General features: G+C 43.0%; 2 protein-coding genes across 6 annotated transcripts in view; one reads left to right on the forward strand and one right to left on the reverse strand.

Annotated features, from left to right (window-relative positions):
* The window catches only part of LOC114669145 (acyl-CoA dehydrogenase family member 10-like), a 195828-nt gene extending 186048 nt beyond the window's left edge, over nucleotides 1–9780 (reverse strand). For 3 of the 4 annotated variants that reach the window (XM_051921215.1, XM_028825278.2, XM_051921216.1), the window contains exons 1-2: nucleotides 2146–2324; nucleotides 1718–1866 (exon numbers count right to left, since the gene is read on the reverse strand). In XM_051921215.1, the coding sequence (XP_051777175.1) occupies nucleotides 1718–1866; nucleotides 2146–2323 (327 nt within the window). In that variant the 5' untranslated portion in view covers nucleotide 2324. Of the gene's footprint in view, nucleotides 1–1717; nucleotides 1867–2145; nucleotides 2329–9651 lie in introns of those variants that run through there. The other variant, XM_028825277.2, reaches the window with a different exon arrangement.
* Nucleotides 9781–13844: 4064 nt separating this feature from the next.
* Nucleotides 13845–23635, forward strand: part of brap (BRCA1 associated protein) — a 37201-nt gene continuing 27410 nt past the window's right edge. Inside the window, exons 1-3 of one of the 2 annotated variants that reach the window (XM_028825283.2) lie at nucleotides 13845–14035; nucleotides 22633–22806; nucleotides 22959–23169. In XM_028825283.2, coding sequence (XP_028681116.1) covers nucleotides 13960–14035; nucleotides 22633–22806; nucleotides 22959–23169 — 461 coding nt within the window. In that variant the 5' untranslated portion in view covers nucleotides 13845–13959. The remainder of the gene's footprint in view (nucleotides 14036–22632; nucleotides 22807–22958; nucleotides 23170–23635) is intronic. The other variant, XM_028825284.2, reaches the window with a different exon arrangement.

Here is a 23635-nt window from a genome sequence, read left to right on the forward strand (position 1 = left end):
TTACTTTGAAGTGTTCCACTGCAGTCGGGGCTAACAGGAGAAACTCCTTTCAGTCACATCTCTGAACACTGCAAGCGGTCCGCTTCCTGGTGACGTCAACTGAGCTCTCGCGCTCTCTTATCAGACCCACACCTTTTCTACACTGCATCATCCCTACAAGTGTCCTTAATAACTTTTAGCACGTCTGTCCCTAATGTGTGTTGACAGGTCGACAGATGAGATCAGAGAGGAGTCTCCAAGGACTATGATGTTCATGAATGACGTTGTCATCTGTAGTGAGAGTAGACAGAAGGTGGAGGCAAACCTGGAGAGATGGAGGTATGAACTGGACAGAAGGGGAATGAGAGTCAGGAGGAGTAAGGGAAGGTGGCGGAAAGGGTGTGACTACAGGGAGAAGAGGTGAAGGTAGACAAATTTTAATACTTGGGTTCCAAAGCAATGGAGAGTCCGGTGAAGAGGTGAAGTACAGGGTGGACTGGGTGGAGAAGAGTAACAGGAGTAATTTGTGATAGAAGAGTAACTGCAAGAGTGAAAGGGAAGGTCTATAAAACGGTAGCGAGACCAGCCATGTATGAAGAGACAACAGGAGGCAGAGCTACAAGTGGTGGAGCTGAAGATTCCACGATTTTCGCTTGGAGTAATGAGTGCAGACAGGAGAATAAATGAGTACACTAGAGGGACAACACAAGTACGATAGTTTGGTGACCGAGAGAGAGTGGCAAGATTGAAGATTGGGCACATGCAGAGCACAGATTGAGGGGTACTTCGGGGAAAAGAATGTTGAGGATGGAACTGCCAGGCAAGAGGAAAAGAGGAAGGCCAAAGAGGAGGTTTATGGATGTGGTGAAGGAGGACATGAAGGCAGTCAGTGTGGCAGTAAAGGGATAGATGGAGACAGATGATCCGCTGGGGCGACTCCAAAATGGGAGCAGCCAAAAGAAGAAGAAGTTGACGACCACTCCCTAGTGTCCTAAGAGAGCACTACACGCTTCCACCGTAAGATATCTTCCTGTATTATCTTCTAGGACACCTAGCAAATGTACACACGCAAGGTTTACTACTCTCCCTTAGGTGGGTCTGTCTTCTTGACTCTTTCCAAGAACAAAAATCCTCAGCCCCAGACATATTTTCCATCAATTTCTAGACCCTTTGTGGACCCTGTCTGTGCCCTTTGCCATCTCTTCTTGCCTACAATACCCTCTCTCACCAGGCCAACCATTATGTTACAATCAAATATAACAACATTAAAATCTGATGTATTGGATAAAAAGGGTGGGTGAAGAAAGACAAACGTGCAACAACAACAACAACATTTACTTCTATAGTACGTTTTCCTACAAATGATGTACCTCAAAGAGCTTTACAGGATAAAGAAAAAAGAAAGATATAAAAATAAAATTAGGCAATACAAATTAACCAAGAATAAAGTAAGGTCTGATGGCTGTGTAATGAGGTGAGCACACCCAACACATCATAGAGAAATGCACTAATTGAGACGCCATTACAGGCCAACCTTAAACCTACTCTTACAGCACATACTGCAACTAAAGAGTACGTTGAAAGCATCGCACAGCCTCCCGATGCCCACCATTTGCTGACGTTTTCTTTAGTATTGTGAAGATCTTGTGTACTGTATTTACATGGGCTACAAAAAGTACAAAAGAACAGGTAACCCCACTAACGTGTGTGTCTACAGACCAGAAGTTCATCAACTCACAATGGTGGTGCACTCCTGTCCAAAGGCGTCGACAAACTCAGCAGCAGTAAGCTGTCCCTTCATGTACCTCGTCCAGGCATTATTCTCAGTTCCAGTTCGTATCGCTTGGACCACCGTGCCTGCAGGGATGCGATGCTGGATTTCCCATTCTTAAAAACAAAGAAATTTGTTTTAGAGGTCTCGGAGATGATTACAAATAATAATCATTAAACTAAAAGTAAAGCATGGCAAAGCGTGCTGGATTACATGGCTAAGTCACTGTCATTTCCTTTAAAAATAAATCTTTGTCACTTTGGTTGTGACGCTCTCTCTCTCTTTTTGGCCCTCACGTCACCTCGACTCTGTTCCTTCTCCTGTGCCTCACTCCTATTTTCTAAACCGAGTGCCTTTTTCTGCAGATAGGACATCAATAAAAGCTCTAACATTACCTGCCATCATCCTGTATGGTGAGGGAAGGAGAACACCACCCATGTCGAAGATCACAGCTTTGTAATGTGACGAGGATGCATGTCTCGACTGTGACGGCTGACAACGGGATGACCAAGTCCACTGGACAGCCGGCAGCAGCAGCAGTCTGCGACTGAAGCAAACTCTCAGGACAGCCATTCTATCTGGAGGACAACAGCAGAAAATGACGCTGGAGAAATGACTTTTGAATTAGAAGAGCTTTGAAAAACGTGACACGTCTTTTTTAAAAAAAAAAAAAAATGCTCTTTTTTATGAAGTTTTATAAATGGACTCATTATCTGATGATCCAATATTTATAAACTTAAGGCCAAAGAGAAAAATAAAAAAAGTAGGTGAAGAAAAAACAAGGTCTATCTCGTGATTAAAATTAAAAATTCCCACTTTAATCTGTAGTACTAGGGTGTTGTACCGTGTTAGCCATTATGAATGTAGAGAAAAGCCAAGCAAAATGACACCTTTTATTGGCTAACTAAAAAGATTACAATATGCAAGCTTTCGAGGCAACTCAGGCCCCTTCTTCAGGCAAGATGTAATCATTACATCTTGCCTGAAGAAGGGGCCTGATACATCTTGCCTGAAGAAGGGGCCTGAGTTGCCTCGAAAGCTTGCATATTGTAATCTTTCTAGTTAGCCAATAAAAGGTGTCATTTTGCTTGGCTTTTCTCTACACTTTAATCTGGAAATCTCCACTTTGATCTCATAGTTTACTGTGTCGTTGGAGACGAAATTTCGACATTTAATCTCGCAGTTTATCTCACGAAAAAAAAGATGGAATTTTGACTTTAATCTCGTAGTTTAACTTGCAAATAAAGACGGAATTTCGACTTTAACCTCAAAATTTCCACTTTATCCTTTGAGTTTAGTGCATCGTGACAGACAAAATTTCTACTTTAATCTCACAAATGTTTTCATCATTAAAGTAGAATGTCGTAAACTTTATCTTAAAATCGATGTTTAAGAGTTTCTCAAACCACATCATAATGATAGAGGAAGTCCATTTAAGAAGTGCACAGCAGCTCCTGACACAAACATCCCTGAACGCGTCATGAGGCCATTCATCAATGACACTCCCTTTTCATTGGGTGTAATATTCACCAATGAAACAGCTCATGCAACTCAACCCCCCCCCCCCCCCCCAAATTTTTAGTATTTTCTGTAGTGCCAAACAAAAAAGCAAGAAAGGAAACAACTAATCCATAAAACTGGCCAGATGTTGCTTTCATTATCAATGAAACTCTGGGGATAGAAAACTTGTTTGTCCATCTTCCTGACTCATTAAATTTACAAAAAAATGACAAAGAAAATATTCACCAATTTATATGCTAAGATGTCACTCATTTTACACTCCACTACAAGCCTAAAATGGTGGCATCCGTTGGGATAAAACGTACAAACTTTTTATTGAAGGTGGATGCTACAAAACACACTTTAAATTTCAGTTCTCCATGTGTAAGAACCCCTTTTTCCATATATATTTTTATTTATATACTATATATATATATATATATATATATATATCCATCCATCCTCTTCCGCTTATCCGAGGTCGGGTCGCGGGGGCAGCAGCTTGAGCAGAGATGCCCAGACTTCCCTCTCCCGGCCACTTCTTTTAGCTTTTCCGGGAGAATCCTGAGGCGTTCCCAGGCCAGCCGGGAGACATAGTCCCTCCAGCGTGTCCTGGGTCTTCCCCGGGGCCTCCTCCCGGTTGGATGTGCCCGGAACACCTCACCAGGGAGGCGTCCAGGAGGCATCCTGATCAGATGCCCGAGCCACCTCATCTGACTCCTCTCGATGCGGAGGAGCAGCAGCTCTACTCTAAGACCATCCCGGATGACTGAGCTTCTCATCCTATCTTTAAGGGAGAGCCCAGACACCCTGCGGAGGAAACTCATTTCAGCCGCTTGTATTCGCGATCTCGTTCTTTCGGTCACTACCCATAGCTCATGACCATAGGTGAGGGTAGGAACATAGATCGACCGGTAAATTGAGAGCTTCACCTTGCGGCTCAGCTCCTTTTTCACCACGACAGACCGATGCAGAGCCCGCATCACTGTGGACGCCGCACCGATCTGCCTGTCGATCTCACGCTCCATTCTTCCCTCACTCGTGGACAAGACCCTGAGATACTTGAACTCCTCCACTTGAGGCAGGATCTCGCTCCCAACCCTGAGAGGGCACTCCACCCTTTTCTGGCTGAGGACCATGGTCTCGGATTTGGAGGTGCTGATTCCCATCCCAGCCGCTTCACACTCGGCTGCGAACCGATCCAGAGAGAGCTGAAGATCACGGGCTGATGAAGCAAACAGGACAACATCATCTGCAAAAAGCAGTGACCCAATCCTGAGCCCACCAAACCGGACCCCCTCAACACCCTGGCTGCGCCTAGAAATTCTGTCCAAAAAAGTTAACTATATATATATATATAAATATATATAAGTAAATATATATAAATATACATTTACTTATATATAAGTAAATAAATAAATAATAAATAATATATATATATATATATATATAATTAACTAGATTAGAACCTTTATGAAAAATATATAATTTTCAACGACCATGATAGTGTGAATCCACTTTATATGTCTCTTTATTATAAAAGTAAATCTTGAGACGAGACTATCGCCAAGAGATGTTTTCAAGTCCCGCCCTCCTCTCCACCATTTCCGGTTAACGGCCCACCCCCGCAGTCCCCTCACTTGTCATTGGTGTGAATGCTTTTGTCAGACACAGTTCCTGCGCTCTCACCTCTTATAAATCTTTACGTTTTCCTCATTTTAAGTTCCCAATAAAAGAAGACGTATTATGTTCAAATCTTATTGAAGAATTTAATCCTGAAGGGTGATCAACAGAAAAAATGAGTACACGGGCAATCCTAGTACTGAGAAACGATGAAGTCAAACAAATTAACGTGAAAATTATCGATCGGTTACAGGTCAAATTGGTTAAATGCGTATCATAGACTCTGCTGAAACAGTTGGTGGTGATGGTGCGGAAGATGAAAACAACAACTTACAATATCACGTAGAATATCTACAAATGTTAACACCATTTCGTTTTCCACTGGCTGAATTACTGTTAAAAGAAGGATGTACAGTGACCCCTCGCTATATCGCGCTTCGCCTTTCGCGGCTTCACTCCATCACGGATTTTATATGTAAGCATATTTAAATATATATCGCGGATTTCTGCGGACTATGGGTCTTTTAATTTCTGGTACATGCTTCCTCAGTTGGTTTGCCCAGTTGATTTCATACAAGGGACGCTATTGGCAGATGGCTGAGAAGCTACCCAGCTTACTTTCTCTCTCTCTCTCTCTTGCGCTGACGTAGGGGGGTGTGAGCAGGGGGGCTGTTCGCACACCTAGACGATAGGGACGTTGCTACCTTCTGTGTGAAGCTGCTTCCTGAAGGACATGCTGCAAGGTGCTTCGCATACTTAAAAGCTCAAAGGGCACGTATTGATTTTTGACTTTGTTTTTCTCTCTCTCTCTCTCTCTCTCTGCTCCTGACGGAGGGGGTGTGAGCTGCCGCCTTAAACAGCTTTGTACCGGCGGTGCTTCGCATACTTAAAAGCTAAACAGCCCTATTGATTTATTTGCTCCTTTGAAAAGGAAGATATGTTTGCATTCTTTTAATTGTGAGACAGAACTGTCATCTCTGTCTTGTCATGGAGCACAGTTTAAACTTTTGAAAAAGAGACAAATGTTTGTTTGCAGTGTTTGAATAACGTTCCTGTCTCTCTACAACCTCCTGTGTTTCTGCGCAAATCTGTGACCCAAGCATGACATTCTAAAAATAACCATATAAACATATGGTTTCTACTTCGCGGATTTTCTTATTTCGCGGGTGGCTCTGGAACGCAACCCCCGCGATGGAGGAGGGATTACTGTATCGTAATGTAATTGCGTAATTGATGTCTGAGTGATGGGCTATGCAATAGGACAAGATTAGTTGTATTCAAAATTGGTCAAACATTTCTGACATGTAAAATTTTAACAGGCGACAAGAAAGGTAATGTAGTCCATCTTCAGAAGATAACATTAGACACTAAAGGAGATCTCGATATGCCATTCGTGTTAAAACATTTACAGTTTCCCGTTAGAATAACTTTTGCTATGACAATTAACAAATCATAGGGACCAACATTCAAAAAAGTCAGTTTATTTATTAGAGAGAAAGAAACGAAATTCACTCCCGGGCAGTTATACGTTGCCTTGTCACGATGAAACTCCAAACACGGAATCAAAATTCAATATGATATTGACAAAAAATTAATTCCAAATATTGTTTTTACTGAAATTTTACAGTAAGTGTAAGTTTAAAAAGCATTTGCATGTTAATGTCAAAGCCAAACAGAACAACAAATGTATAACGCAATGAATACCTCGAACGCAACATGAAATATAATTTTCTTTCAAGTTATTACGTTTTACTATTTTTCAATATGTTTGATCACTCGCTGTAATGTAAAATTGTTAGGTCTATTATGCATATGAAACAATTCCAAAGAAAATAACAATCTGTTTAAATTGTACTTCCCCTTCCCCATACGTGAGTGGCAAAGTTGCCAAGTGGCTAGCGCATAGTGCCCACCCGGGGGTTGGCGAGCGAAGCAAGCAGAGCCCCTTAGTATTTTACATTTTCAAGATCACGGGACTCTGTACCCTGGTCCTGGAGGGCTGCTGTGGGTGCAGGTTTTCATGCTAACCCTTTTCTTAATCAGTGACCAGTTTGACTTCTTTTCCTTTCCTTTTTAATTGATTTGTTTTTAGGACTCAATTCTCTGATTTGCTTCATTTTTTTTTCCTTAAATGGCACCCAAACAGAATTGAGATGTAAAGTTAGGGAGCCGACCGATGACCAGCTAAGCTGGGCCCTCAAACTCCAACTCCCACTTTCACTCCAACAAGGTTCTCAATTAGAAGCCGGCTCTTGTTGTTAATTAAACATGTTATTTAATTCTTAAGCAGGCATTTCCAAAATGATTTGCTTTTATTCTAAGAGCACCAACAACCAAATGTTCTGCTGACCTGAGGAGATCAACACTGCAGAGACTTTCTCCCTTCTTTATTTACACATAGTGTATGATGGACATCACTTAGCTGGTCATGTGTTGGCTCATTTTGAATCTCACTACTGTTTGGCTGCTAATTAAGAAAGAAAATAATTAAGGGGTCCGAGTTGTGAATCCCAAATCAATTAATATTAAACGAAGTTAATTAGCAGCAAAAACTGGTTGAGAAAGTGTTGTTTGAATGAAAACCTGCAGCACCAGTAGCACTACTGGGCCCGATTTGGGAGAACCAGCTCTACAGTGTTGAATTAAATGTAAAAACAAGCTGCTGTGTGCACCACTTCTTCAAAATAGGAGGTTTGTTCACTTTTACTCCTCACCGTTAAAACAGTAGATTTTGTCTCCATGCAGGCGGGTACTTGTGGGCTTTTATATAAGCCAAGTTATAAAGAAGACGAACCACACTGAGGAATGGTGGCATGAAATGAGCATGGCCAGCACCTCCTGTGCTGTATGCATTCTGACTGCCAACCGATCAAACGTCCAGACTGACTGAGGTGTGTACACCTCAAATCCTCAAGACTGTGGTCAACCTGAGGAGCATCTTCAGCTCTGAGCTAACTCTGTGGGGGCTGTCAGGGCACATTTAGTAGACGGTACAACAAAACCTTTGACTACACTACTTTTAGATAGATAGATAGATAGATAGATAGATAGATAGATAGATAGATAGATAGATAGATAGATAGATAGATAGATAGATAGATAGATAGACAGATACTTTATTAATCCCAATGGGAAATTCACATTTTCCAGTAGCAGCATACTGATACAGTCATACACGGAGCTTTTATTTCGGGCATTTAAACTTTTGATACTTGTCTATTATCGGGACACAAAGACTGGCCTACCCCAAATACAAATACTAACCTTCAAGATTGTGGGGGAGGAGCACAGTTACCTATAGGTCCCTAATGCTAATGTCCCCTTTGGGTGCCTAATCTTAAAATTCCCATTAGGTGTCTAATCATAAGTTTTCCATCTTGCGTCACGATAATACGATTTGCATCAAGATACTTTCAACTCCCGCAAGACGAGACTTTGTGCCAAGAGATTTAACCAGGCATGGGGCCGGAAATAATAGACAAAAGAGTAGATGACAAAGTAGAACATTGTAAAGAATTCAAAAACGTTGGTGCGATACACATGCAGAGCAGGTTAGAGATAATGGAAATAGGAAATTCAACAGTCTCAGAAAAATGATAGTAAAGATCGCATTCGCGCGAACAACCGGAAATTACTACTCGTGAAATAACAGAACAGCGAAAAGAGATTGAATATATTGTGTTGATTTAAACGTTAAGTCGGAGACTTGTAGATCGTCTAATCCATGTTGCTATCACGGAAAAGTAGAGTTTCTTCCCAATGAAGAGGCCTATCTGTGAGAAATATAAAGATTTGTTGTTTGGTGAAAGTGAAATCCACATATGCAAGCGACAGAGATGCAAAGTGGCTGGCGAGCAAAGCGAGCAGGGGGCAAGCCCCACCTAGTAAAAATAAAAAAAAAATCAATAAGTTAAAATTTGGGGAAATGGACGTTGATGTATAAAGTACAGTTGTGTGTTATGGCCAAAGCCATGAACCCTAAGCTTCTGAGAAAATCTAAATTTTCCCTTAGGGACAAACAAATCACTATTCCTCAGTCAATCTATATATTTACATTTTCAACAGCCACCTCTTCGGCGAAATGATGGGGTTCTGGTGATCGCCAATGTGATCCAAATCATTTGATTCAGTTGCCTGAAAAGATCTGCTTACCTGACTGACTGGGTGGGTGTTTGTTTTACTTCTCTAGTAACAGTTTAATGCCAGTCCAACCACTCACTCCAGATAGTGTTCTCTGCCCAACTACCATTAAAGATGTGGCTGTTCTGTGCCAGAGAAAGCGGCGATCACAATTTAAAGACAGCTGTTGTGTGAGACAGCGAGTACGCTTTTAAACCTGTTACTGTTTATTCGCTTAAGTCAAAGCAGTCATCACTGTTAAAGTGAACGAAGGAAACTTAATGAATTACTAAGTGAGCCGTGACACGAACCGAATCGCTGGTTTAAAGTTGGCATCATACCAACTCACAAGGTCACCGACCCCGACTGATTCCAATGTGCAGATGCGAAATGTCTTAATGAAACAGCAGATTTTAACTCGGTGGCTTCGTCAAAAGTTCACTTTACTGAAAGGACCCTGAGTGCACGTGATTGCTTTACAACAAATACCACACCGTAACTGCAGCACCACTGCCCAACTCTCCCTCATTGCTGAGCCCGACACTAACTTGCAGCACGAACACCAAAGAAGCCGCCCACAGCACGCACTTCCCGTTGGCTTAAAGTACTCAGTGCACCGCACACTTCGGCTGGTCGTTAAAACTTTGGGTTTAACTTACATAAATCGACCCAGTCGTGGTTATCAAATCCTGCTCAGCATTTGCTTACACCTCATCAGCTCAGGATATGAAATTTCTAACTCAAACATACAGAGCGAACGAGCGGCATTGTGGGATAGCACATCGTCACGCCCCCCAAATTAGACACGCCCCATTCCGACGACAATATTGACAGAGATACGTACTCTGGGAAATAGACGGAGTTCAGGGGGTGGGAACAGAGCTCAGACATGGTCGGGGTTAGGATTTCAGCTCCGCCCATGTAACGTTGTCCTCGTTTACACGGTTAGATGTGGGAAGGTCAGAGCAGCGGGACGGGGCGGAGAAGGGACTCAGGTTGCGCGGACAGATAAGGTCGGGGTGGGGTTAGAATTTCAGCCCTGCCCATGTAATGTTTTCGTCTTTTGCATAGTTAGACATCGGCGGGTCGGAATCAGCCGCCCCATTCTATCCTGCTTTCCGCTGCGATTTCAGCCCTGCCCATGTAATGTTTTCGTCTTTTGCATAGTTAGACATCGGCGGGTCGGAATCAGCCGCCCCATTCCATCCTGCTTTCCGCTGCGATTTCAGCCCTGCCCATGTAATGTTTTAGTCTTTTGCATAGTTAGACATCGGCGGGTCGGAATCAGCCGCCCCATTCCATCCTGCTTTCCGCTGCGAGGAGCTCGATCTGCCAAAGCATCTCTACGTGTTCTTCACTAAATAATCGCTTCATAAATAACCATAAGAAAACAGCGGTTGCTTGTGCGTTAATTAAGTTATTAAATTATTGTTCGATTCACATTTCTGAATAAGTTTTTTTCTTCTGTCGTCTGTTCAAATGTACAGGTACTGTTAACTTGTCGTTACATCATTATAGTTCGTGGGCTTTGAACAAAAGCAACTCTTAACTAATGTTACTTTATTTCACGTAATGTAAGGCGCTTTGATGATCAAGTTTCTGTATGTGAAGTTTTTGGACTGTAATGCATTAACGTTTTTAAGACACTTGTACACATTATTGTGTATTAATGTTGTGGCTGTGTCCTAAGTTTAAGACGGAGAAGGCGCCATATAAATAAAATGTATTATTATTATTATTATGAAACCAGGTACCTCGTTGTCAAATGATGGGGTAATTAATTTACAATTAAAACCGCAGCCTAATGACTTTACGGCTTGAAGTGTGTATTTTACCAAATGATTTCATATATTCAAATACAGTAAAGTTAGTGTAAATTTATTGCGTATTTATTATTCAAGTACCGTAAAGTTAGTGCAAATTTATTGCGTATTTATTCTACTATAAAACTATTGCTTCAGATAAAGTATCATCTTTAAGTGAAAACATTTGCCATCATCATCATAGCAGTAGTAGGTATTGATCAGCCACCGTATCTGTTCCCTCCAACCAATTAAAATCGCCCAAGGGATACTTGAAGGGAGGAGCGTAGGCTAAGGGTGTGCTTTACCCCTCTTTAACCTTTAGAGGGCGTGATTTCATTTTGAGTGAACGAGATCGTCAATTAAAAATTTGTTCTATTATTGTTATTATTTACTCATTCTTATCACAATATTACCAATAAAGAAGCTAATAAAAAGTTTTATAGAGTCTCTTACAAAGTCGGTGTTACACAAGTAACACAAACATAACCTGGAGGTCTTATAAATATTTTTTATTCTCGGACTATCAACGTATGGAATACGGTACCAAGGGGTGTGGAACAAAGTGGCATTTTGAGGATTTTTAAAACCCCACCCACATATAAAGAGAATGGGGATTGATGATATTTGTAGGTCTGAATAGTCAGTTCTCATCTAATTGTTCTAATGTTCAGAAAATGTATTACATACTATTCACTAATAGCTCCACCGTCATATCCGGCCACAGAATGAATGAACTTGCTGACAATTGTCCTGAGACGATTCCAGATGTTCTGAAACCAAGTGGTAGAGCTGTTTAAGGATCAGCCTCTCAAAGGTCTTCATGGCATATGACGTAAGAGTAACTGGTCTGAAGTCTTTGGGATCACTGGAATGCCCTTTGTTTGGTAATGGATGTTTTCTACAGCTGGGGATCCTTCTGTGCTAAGGGAGCACAGATGGTAAAGGACCCATCACAGCTGATTGGCACATGCTTTCAGCCCCCGGGGGTTGAATCCATTATTTATGTAGCATTGTCTCTCCTCAGTTCTCATCTAATTGTTCTAATGTTCAGAAAATGTATTACATACTATTCACTAATAGCTCCACCGTCATATCCGGCCACAGAATGAATGAACTTGCTGACAATTATCCTGAGACGAGCTCTTTACATCAACCTTACGGCAGATTACAAATGTAAATACTTACTAAATCCTCCGCCACAAGCTTCCTGTACTCCGACTACTCTTTATAATTAATGCAGCCTATGATGAAAGAGTCCTCTGTAGATGGTATTGTGCTGGAAGTCTGTTCTGTGGAGGGTGAAAATGAAGGGAGACGGGACAGTTCTTTGAGGTGCTCCATTATTACACACCGCCATATCTGACACACAGTACCCTCTGCCTCACAAACTGCGGTCTGTTGTTCAGGTAGTCCAGCTTTCTTTCCCAGTCAATGATGCAGAATGGAAAAAATCAAAGAGCAGGATCCCTGTGTCCAAGTGGGAGTAAGCTCTGTGGAGCATGTACTGTAGATCAGAGCATCCTCCATACCTGATAGGCATCTATCTGCAGGGGATCCAGATGTTCTGAAACCAAGTGGTAGAGCTGTTTAAGGATCAGCCTCTCAAAGGTCTTCATGGCATATGACGTAAGAGTAACTGGTCTGAAGTCTTTGGGATCACTGGAATGCCCTTTGTTTGGTAATGGATGTTTTCTACAGCTGGGGATCCTTCTGTGCTAAGGGAGCACAGATGGTAAAGGACCCATCACAGCTGATTGGCACATGCTTTCAGCCACCGGGGGTTGAATCCATTATTTATGTAGCATTGTCTCTCCTCAGTTGATCAGCGGAGAGACGCACAGTTCAGGGAGTGGAGGGGCGGGGAGGCTGGAGACCACAGGTGTGATGTCATTGTAGGGGGCGGTCATGCAGGGTGCAGATGGCAGTTGGGATTCCTTAACCTCCTCAGCTCGCACACAGAAGTGCTGGTGGAGACAACAATGAGTCAAGCCTGTTGAAGAACTAATTCAGGACCAAGTTACTGTGAAAAATAACAATAAGCGAATACATAATGTTACCCTGATGAGTTCCACGCCCCACTGTAACGTCTGACAAATGCGCCAAATCCTTCTTCTTCTTCGGTTGTACGGCGGATTGTATAAAAACGACCTGTATTCTTGAGAAGGTGTGTTCCATATTGAAAGCCAAAATCCTAAGATCCTTTCTGAATAATGCTGCCAATATGAAATTGCAATTTGTTCCCCTCCAACTGTAAAGACCACCGTCCTCTCTCGTGAGTAGGTCCTGGGACCCTCTGCCAGCACACGTGTGACTGTTTCTTGTTGAGATCAATACGCACACCTCCCATCTAGAAGTGTCTTCATTACATACAAATTATGGTTCAACTCTGTGTGCCTAGACCTTCATCTTCCTTACACCATCTCGTCCCTTCTACTCTTCCCTACGTCTTTCTGAAAGTCACACAAATGTGCCCCGTTTTCTCTTCATCCCACTGCCTCTTCCATAGTCTTCCAATTTCAGTTTTTATTATGCTTTTTCATCTGTCCTTCACCATGAGGTTTGTCCATAATCACTTCCACATATTCTTGTGTCTTCTTTTGCCAAGATGATCTTCTTCCTCATTCCCACCCACACCATCATTAGCAGGAATCCACCAAATCCCATCGTTTTAAACCTAAATAGGGCTCGTATTATTTCATACAATATGTCTGACCTAGCGTCCGAATGAAAGAAAATCTGTCAGAGTTGAAAATGCTGAACTGGGCTCAGATATTATAACAGATCTTAACGGTCTGAACTCCTCAGCTCACTAGAAAGTTAACACCACAGCTAACATTTCACTTCTATATGCCGACAAATGATCAGCTATCCCGGTCTGTTGTGCGATATGAAAATCATGAAACATCAATCCTAGCTATAGTTTGCCTGTACTGTCTTTCCAGGTATAGTATAAGATTCTCCTGCATCCAACTCTGACAGTTCTCGCTTCCCACTGCGGCTGCTTTAAGACGGCGTGACGTCACACATGACCCGGATGTTGATGTCACGGCTTTGGCATCGGAGCTCTCGCGACACGTCTGGCCGGCGCTCTTTCGCTGTTCTTTTTCCCCATCACTTCTATTTTTTTCGCCGCAGCTTTCGGAGCCACAGAGCGCAACACCTATGAGTGTTTCGCTGGTAGTGATCCGACTGGAGCTAGCCGAGAGTTCTCAGTTTCCAGGAGATTTCCAGTACTGCGGTAAGTGGAGGGAGAACGCGTTCTGGGTGAGCGGCTCTGTTCGCTGCGGGCACGACTACGGGGCGTTATAGGCAAGTGCGTCAGTGGACGAGGCGCTGGGCGCATTCTGTACCTGCGCAGGGCACTATATTGGCAAAGGTAGGAGGCTGCTATGTATACGAGTGGAAGAGAACGCGGTGCCGGGCGATACATGTCTGAGTGCAAGAAGGAGGGGCTGTATATACACGGGTGGTAGAGGAACAGGCGTAGGGCGCTATATGTACACACTGTGGACAAAAGTGTGTTGAAACAGTGCAAGGCAGGGGGTCAGTCCATCACAGAGACCACTTACACACACACACACACACACTCTGGTGCAAACTTCGGAGATGCATGAGGATAAACTTACACAGACATGGGGAAGCGAACTCAAATAACGGGCATGAAAACAACTGTAACAAGAACATTAACATCTTGCAGTCTACTAAGGCAGAAGAAGGGATTGGACTTAAAGAGCTCTGTGACTTTAAGATGCCACCTTTACCACAACTCTGCACTTCTAGATCTGTCCCGTCAACTTTAAATACAATGCAGCTTGTTTTTGTATAGTGCACTTCTCTGAGCACTGTGATACATTCTCAGGAAAATACAAGTGTTCACCTTAAGAAAATGATACGTGCCCCTTTGTGTGTTTCTATGTCTTTTTCATTTCAAAACAGGACACATCACAAATATTTGTAGTAGTGGAATGCATTGCATTTGTCATTCCAACAGATGGCACATCACACACTGCATTTATGAACCGAATACCAAATGGCTTATGACAAAGACATACAGTATGCATTGCATTGTTCATTCCAACAGATGGCGCATCACAAACATTAACATTGTTTTTATAAATCCCATACCAAATGGTATATAACAGACATATGCCTTGCATGCTGCACTGCAAATGTTAACACAGACGTCTACATTAATTACTTAGATTTAAACTGTCTTAAACAACTAGCACAGCTAGTAAAACGACAAGTTTATCCGTTTGTCTATATGTCTGTCCAGTTGCTATGTGTCTGTCATTCCAACAGATGGTGTATCACAGACATTTGTTGTAATAAAATGCATTGCATTTGTCAGTGCAACAGATGACACATTGTAAACATTTGTAGTAATACAATTCATTACTACAAATGTTTGTGATGTGCCATCCATTGGAATGACAAATGCAATGCAGATGTCTCTTTTTATAAGCCATTTGCTGTGGGATTCATAAAAGCTTTGTTAATGTTTGTGATGCGCCATCTGTTGCAATGACAAATACAGTGTATTTTAATCTATCTATCTATCTATCTATCTATCTATCTATCTATCTATCTATCTATCTATCTATCTATCTATATGCATTACAAAATACATTCCAACAGAATGGTTCTCTGCAGAAGTTAACGCTCAGGTCTACATTAATTATATAGATATCAACCCATGTTACATGAATAGCACCACTAGTAAAAGGTTAAGTGTCTGTGTGTCCATCAAATTGCTTTATGTCTGTTATTCCAACAGATGGTGCATCACAAACATTTCTGGTAATACAATGCATTGAACTTATTGTTCCAACTGATAGCTCATCACAAACATTAACACTGCTTTTACTAATCCCATACCAAATGGGCATATGGCAATATGGCATATAATAGAGACACATACATTAATTCTGCCTTTTCAGGAGGTGGCGCAGCACAAAAAATTTGTAGTATTGCATTTTATTAATTAAAATGTTTGGACTCGCCATCTGTTGGAATGACAGGTGTGTTTGATTTTATTACTAAGTGCATTACAAAATATATTCCAACAGATGGTGCAATGCAATTGTAGAACTCTTATCATCGTTAACATTGATTACTTAGATTGTAGCCTATCTTAGATGGGTAGCACAACTCGTAGATTTCACCAACTATTAAATACAGAATTGTTAAACAGGAAATAAAAGAGAAACTGGTTAACATAAATGGAACCCAACATCCATCCATGTATGTGAAATTTCTGCTCTGCTAGATCGGCCCGGCCAACTGTTAGTGTTATTAAGGAGCAACAACAGCTGAAGACTATGTAAAGTCACTGAGCTCTTAGGATCATGGGGTCCACTTAAGACCTTCGTGTCTATGGTGGAGAGAGTCCGCAGCTGTAGGTATCTTGGTGTGCATATTTCTGGACTAATCTCACCTCCACTCTGGTGCAGCACCTGTGTAACCTCAGGCAACTGGGGAAATCCAGAACCTCCCCTGCCATACTAAAAGCTTTCTTCAAAGCTACTGTAGATTCCATGATTACTTTCTAGCTACATTACTGCCTGGAACGCAAAGCCCTTCACAGAGTGTCTATAACACATCGGTGCAGGTCCAGGGCAAAATGTGGTGTAAAGCACACCGCCCGCCATTGGAACCTGGAGTAGTGGAAACGTGTTCTGGATTCATGAAACACACTTTGCTATGTCGTTTGTCGGATGCCAGGAGAATGCCACCTTCTGGACTGTGTAAAGTTTAGTGGAGGAGGGATAATGGCAGGGTTTAGTCTCAGTGCCAATGCAGGTTACTGTCAATGCCCCAGAAGACCAAGACATCCCTTCAGTTTGTTGATGGCACTTGTTTTGTTCCATCATGACTGTGTCCCAGTGCACAAAGCCAGTCCATAAAGACACGGAGGGACTCGAATGGCCTTCACAGAGCCCTCACCTCATTCCTGTTGAACATCTCTGGGATGAATTGGTCAGCCAGGTCTTCTCATCCAACATCACAAATGCTGTTTTGGCTGAATGGGCACAAAGTCCCACAGAAACACGGCCAAGCCTTGTGCAACTAAATGTGACATCTGTTTGTTAACACCATATTAATGCCCATGGTTTTTGAATGGGATATCCAACAAGCTTATATAGATGTGATGGTTTAGGTGACCACGTAGTGTATTTAAATGCAGAACGGTCATTTGACCAGTGCAAGACAGCAAAGAGCAGATGCACAGAAGAATGAGATGCAAGAGGATTAAGCAAAGTGAATCAAGGTCTAACATCACTCACAGGGGAAGGATGCACAGGTTGTCATAGTAATGGTGCAGTCTCCAATAGAATCCAAAACTCAGGGCGCTATATTGAATGAGAGCGGGCTAGGTTCAGGTCCGTACTACCTATCTACTGTATGATAAAGCACTAATGTCTGTCTGTCTATGTGTGTGTGTCCAGTCTCTCCAAGCAATCTGATTCCTCAGTTTGGCTTTGTGTGATTGGCTATGGTTGCTCAGTCAAACGTGATTGAAACTGGAAGTGCTGGGCAGGAACGGTTGACACCCGTAAGGGTACCAAGGGAAGGCGTAGGCTGAGCATCACCTTCAAAACACGGGCCAGATTTGCGAGAATACAAACGATATTTTTACTGTGGGTAATGGGGTCCTGTATGCTACTGCGGGTAGTCGAGAAGTAGACAGCAGGCCAGGAACGCACCTGGAAATCTGAGAAGCAGGATTTACAGGAATGCTGTTGGCCGAGGCAGGTCGAGACTCGCGAGGCTACCGAGAAAAAGCGCAGGACAGATGTTGAGGGTAGACATAAAGGTAGGAGATGTCCAATGTTTATATATAATACGCTACCGTGGCTGTCCGTTTGTCTGTTCAGGATTTTAAATCACCTGTAGCTCGCAAAACGTTTGACCGATTGACCTGAAATGTGGTACACATACACCACATGACGTCTACTATCCGCTTTCGGGGTGATGATTGAACTCAAAGGTCAGCTCAGGAAGGTGAAGGCCGAAAATCAAATAACCTGTAGCCTGAACACATATACAGTTAGGTCCATAAATATTTGGACAGAGACAACTTTTTTCTCATTTTGGTTCTGTACATTACCACAATGAATTTGAAATGAAACAACTCAGATGCAGTTGAAGTGCAGACTTTCAGCTTTAATTCAGTGGGGTGAACAAAACGACTGCATAAAAATGTGAGGCAACTAAAGCATTTTTTGAACACAATCCCTTCATTTCAGGGGCTCAAAAGTAATTGGACAAATGAAATAACTGGAAATCAAATGTTCATTTCTAATACTTGGTTGAAAACCCTTTGCTGGCAATGACAGCCTGAAGTCTTGAACTCCTAGACATCACCAGATGTTGGGTTTCCTCCTTTTTAATGCTCTGCCAGGCCTTTACTGCAGCGGCTTTCAGTTGCTGTTTGTTTGTGGGCCTTTCTGTCTGAAGTTTAGTCTTCAACAAGTGAAATGCCTGCTCAGCTGGGTTAAGATCAGGTGACTGACTTGGCCATTCAAGAATTTTCTACTTCTTTGCTTTAATAAACTCCTGGGTTGCTTTGGCTGTATGTTTTGGGTCATTGTCCATCTGTATCATGAATCAATTTGATTGCTGGATTTGAGCAGACAGTATGTCTCTGAACACCTCAGAATTCATTCGGCTGCTTCTGTCCTGTGTCACATCATCAATAAACACGAGTGTCCCAGTGCCACTGGCAGCCATGCACACCAAAGCCAACACACTGCCTCCCTCCACCGTGTTTTACAGATGATGTGCTATGCTTTGGATAATGAGCTGTTCCACGCCTTCTCCATACTTTTTTCTTGCCATTATTCTGGTAGAGGTTGATCTTGGTTTCATCTGTCCAAAGAATGTTTTTCCAGAACTGTGCTGGCTTTTTTAGATGTTCTTTAGCAAAGTCCAATCTAGCCTTTCTATTCTTGAGGCTTATGAGTGGCTGGCACCTTGCAGTGCACCCTCTGTATTTACTTTCATGCAGTCTTCTCTTTATGGTAGACTTGGATATCGATATGCCTACCCCCTGGAGAGTGTTGTTCACTTGGTTGGCTGTTGTGAAGGGGTTTCTCTTCACCATGGAAATGATTCTGCGATCATCCACCACTGTTGTCTTCCGTGGACGACTAGGTCTTTTTGCGTTGCTGAGTTCACCAGTGCTTGCTTTCTCTCTCCCAGCCAGAGCCCAGACTTGAATCTGAATGAACATCTCTGGAGAGATCTTAAAATGGCTGTGCATCCAACCTGATGGAGCTTGAGAGGTGCTGCAAAGAGGAATGGGCGAAACTGGCCAAGGATAGGTGTGCCAAGCTTGTGGCATCATATTCAAAAAGACTTGAGGCTGTAATTGCTGCCAAAGGGGCATCGACAAAGTATTGAGCAAAGGCTGTGAATACTTATGTACATGGGATTTCTCAGTTTTTTTATTTTTAATAAATGTGCAAAAATCTCAAGTAAACTTTTTTCACGTTGTCATTATGGGGTGTTGTGTGTAGAATTCTGAGGAAAAAAATGAATGTAATCCATTTTGGAATAAGGCTGTAACATAACAAAATGTGGAAAAAGTGATTCTTTGTGAATACTTTCCAGATGCACTGTATAGCGCGGGTTGTTCACTGAATGCTAGCAACTGGCATACTGACACTCGTGGGCAGTCGTGGCTTTGTCTCAAGAGAGGTAAACAAGGGTAGCGCGCGTTGTTCTAGCACGTGAGTCGTATTCCAAACAAAGGTCATATACCAAGCAAAATTTTTCACGTCCAAACAGGATGTATACCCAGTTGGACTTATTCCAAAGCGGACGTATACCGAGGTACCACTGTATATGTAGGTTTTAAAATAAGCCCAATTTAAAGCGTGACAAAAAAGTGACATAAGCACTTTTAGGCTTAGGACTTTATATCCATCCATTATCCAACCCACTATATCCTAACTACAGGGTCACGGGGGTCTGCTGGAGCCAATCCCAGCCAACACAGGGCGCAAGGCAGGAAACAAACCCCGGGCAGGGTGCCAGCCCACCGCAAGACTTTATATATAGAGAGTAGATACGTTTAAAGTCAGAAAAACTAACCAGCGTGTATATGCTTGTAAGAACTTGTGAAATTGGGACTTTAGGACGTTGAAAGTCAACAGGTTTCTCACAATTAACTAAAAGCAATTCGATCACGGAAATCTATATTACTAACTGAAGGTTGTATATATGCATGGATGCCAGACGCCAGAAGCAAGCCATGCCGAAAGCGCACGCGCACAGCCCCTCACCGCCTCAGAGTCAAACTCGGCGGCTTCCCAGAGTCAGTAGGTGGCTCCCAAACAACACAACCTGTAAACTAAACTTGAGATAAAGCGTGCACGCCAGGTTGTATATATGCACGGATGCCAGAGACCAGAAGCAAGCCATGCACAGTACAACCGCCGCCCGAACGCGTACATCACCGCATATACAACCTTCGTTTAGTAATGTAGACCTCCAAGCCCAGATCCGCCGCCATGGTCACTTCAGCTCACGGATCCGCCGCCGTCAGCAAACGACTTCTAGCTAACGACACAGCCATAGAAAAACAAGAACGAGACCACATGGATAAAAACAATGAACAAAGGCGCCTACAATGTGCTTCTGAAACACCAGAATCAAAGGAGTCACGGCTCCAAAAAGAAACAGCTTTAGTACAAATATATTTATTTAATTAAATGAAAACTTTCCCAGGATGCACCCATCCTCCATGATTTTTCATCCCTCCAAAGATCGGAGGGAACAGAAAGTGATTGCCATTCTTTGATTTGCGATTCTTTTGAGAATCGGAGGTTTGCAGGTGTTATCGGTTCTCTGATATTTGAATGCTGTTTGTTGCCTTCCTAATAATAGCCATCAAAGGCACTCTATAAAGGAAAAAGGACAGATTTAGCCATCTCGGCCCTGATAGCAAAACTAAAAATCTTAATACATAATTCGCCAGTCTCCTCACTCACTCACGTCCGTCCGAAGCCAAATGCGCAGTAGCCTTCTGTGCAGCTGCCCGAAAAACCTTACGAGACCGACATTGTGGCAGGCGGCGGATTTACGACCGTGAAAATTCAAAGAGAAAGGCGACTTCGACTGACATCCAACCCCAACATTGCGTAAGGCAGCGGATTTACGGCCGCAAAAATTCAAAGAGACAGGTGACTTCGATTAAAGCTCTAGAGGCCTGAAAGGCGATTTCGACTACAGCTCGAGGCCTAATTACGCATTCATTCTATACACCTATATCAGGTTTGTGGTGCTTATACTTATTACTATTCCACTCGTGCCTGTTTCATCTTACGTTGTCGAAACGGGCTCTTTGTCTAGTATTGTATATCAAGAGGCCCTCAGATATGAATGCTATACAGTAATCCCTCACTTATCGCGGGAGATAGGTTCCAAGGCTGACCGCGATAACTGAATTTCCGCGAAGTAGGGACACCATATTTATTTAATTATTTAACGTGTATTTGGACGTTTTTAAACCCTCCCTGTATTGTTTACAACCCACCCTTTACTCTATTAATAACAGGGACAACTGCTAAGCAATATGAAATCGGTAGATAAGTTTACACTTACTGTATAGCGAAGTACATGTAGCTATATATGATGGTGATGAATATGCTGCGCAGTAAAAATGATGACGATGAAGGTGATGATCCCCTGAATGCAGTAGCAAGAGCACGTTAATGCTGAATGAGTGAGATGAGACTTCCTGGTTAATGCAGCACTCCGTCGCTGAGCCAATCAGCAGCACACAGGAACTTAACTGCGTGCTCTGATTGGGTAGCTTCTCAGCTATCCGCCAATAGCATCTCTTGTATGAAATCAACTGGGCAAACCAACTTAGGAAGCAAGTACCAGAAGTAAAAAGACCCATTGTCCGCAGAAACCCGCGAAGCAGCGAAAAATCCGCATTATATATTTAAATATGCTTACATATAAAATCCGCGAAGTCGTGAATCTGCGAAAAGTGAACCGCGAAGTAGCAAGGGATTACTGTAAACGTAAACTTCTCAATAGAAATGATTACATTTTTTCTTATTTTTTACCTGCTCATTGGCAGAGATATCACGGCCATGTGGTCTTCTCCCCCTGTGGGGTATCACTCTCCCATCAGAGCTGAACCCAATCAGATATAATGGCCATGTTTGGAGCGTTCCGACCGTCTGTTTGGCCAGAATTAAATTTTTTTATGAATTGATTTTTAAAGTTTGTCCTGTTTCACTACTATGTGGGCAGAGCCGCGGGGGGACAGCTAGTTATTTTTGAAAGTGCCCTGCACTGCACACTCGGGTTTTATGTGATGCCCGGCATCTGTCTGTGTAAATGCTTAGTGTCTTCTTGGCTTGTTGCCCTTTAAAGTGAGTGACTCTCCTGGCTGTCCTGTTTATCTGATGAGGTTCATGCGGGGTGTTGAGGAGATTGGCCTTCTTCTGCCTCTGGCTGAGGGTTCATCCTTGTTTTTATCCTGAAAGTTGATTTGAATTCAAATCAGTTGCCCTCTTTCTTTTTTTTTTTCTTTCTGATTTTTATGCTCGGCTAGGGGCCTGGCTTCTCTCCACCATTTAAATAAGCATGAAGCAGATGATTTCTAGAATTGTGCAGCGTTCAGGCTGGTCATCAGTCACAGGGCTGCTTTTGTGTTGTCAAAGGAAAGCTCCACAAGCTGGTCATTGAAATAAAAAAAGGGAAATCACCCCAGATGAGCTGGGAGTGGCCTGCCTCTCTCTCATCTCTCTGTCTCTGTTTAAAATAGTTACTGCAGTGGTGTCATATTTTATTCATGCTTCCTTTTCACAGCTGAGGACATGTCAGATGATGAAATCGGGGAGAAGGCTCTCAGTGCAGCCAGAGGTTGTCTGGATGGGAAGTCCACCACGGAGAAAGCAGCGATTTTGCACCAGCACATTGGCAGCAGGGCCATGTCCGACATGGTCATTGAAACCTTCAGCCCCGCTCATGGTAACTCCTCAGGTGAGGGCGGTGTCCTAATGTTTGGGGAGGGGGGTGGCTATTGGAGGAGGAGTGTGTGTGTGTGTGTGTGTGTGTGTGTGTGTGTGTGTGTGTGTGTGTGTGTGTGTGTGTGTCCCTGTTTGTCAGCACTGACGACTCCCTTCCCGTTGCAGAGAAGAAAAATGGCAAAACCTCTGCCCTTCCTCAGGACAGTGAGAGCGGCCCCGGCGGGACATCGGGCGACGCCGAGAGCCCAGGTGCCAAGGAGTCCCAGGGGGCCGTTCTCGACTCCCCTTCCAAAGAGCTTCCAGACCAGATTTCGTTCTTCAGTGGTAACCCTTCTGTGGAAATCGTACACGGAATTATGCACCTTTACAAAACCAAGTGAGTCTGCCTTAGCAGTTCTTTGGGGATTTCCGAGGATTTTTGACTTGGAAATATACATCGTATATTTAAAACAAATTTGTTTCTGCACGCTATTGGATGTGGGGGAAAAGCTGCCACGACATACAGCTTCGAGGCGTTCCATGTGGGGCCCTGGTAAGTATGTCGGCCCGCAGCCTCGTTGTGCATTTTTGCTTCATCTGCCACATGCTTGTACGTTAAACATCAAGCGTCGTTCTTGTCCAAAACTGTTTTAACTACTTAGTCATATGGTGATGCCAAGCCACAACAAACAAGCGGTGGGCACTGAAACGGCCAACACAATTTATCCTGATAAGTGGTATGGAAACTTGGCTGCTTATGGCCAGTGCCATTTAGTTAAAGCAGGCCCATGTGTGTCGGGATGCTTATTCTCTTTGATTCCGGAAGCATCTGTGCTTTTGCCATGTCCTGCTGATGCTGCCAG

This window comes from Erpetoichthys calabaricus, chromosome 18 (genome assembly GCF_900747795.2).
Source record: "Erpetoichthys calabaricus chromosome 18, fErpCal1.3, whole genome shotgun sequence".
Lineage (NCBI taxonomy): Eukaryota > Metazoa > Chordata > Cladistia > Polypteriformes > Polypteridae > Erpetoichthys > Erpetoichthys calabaricus.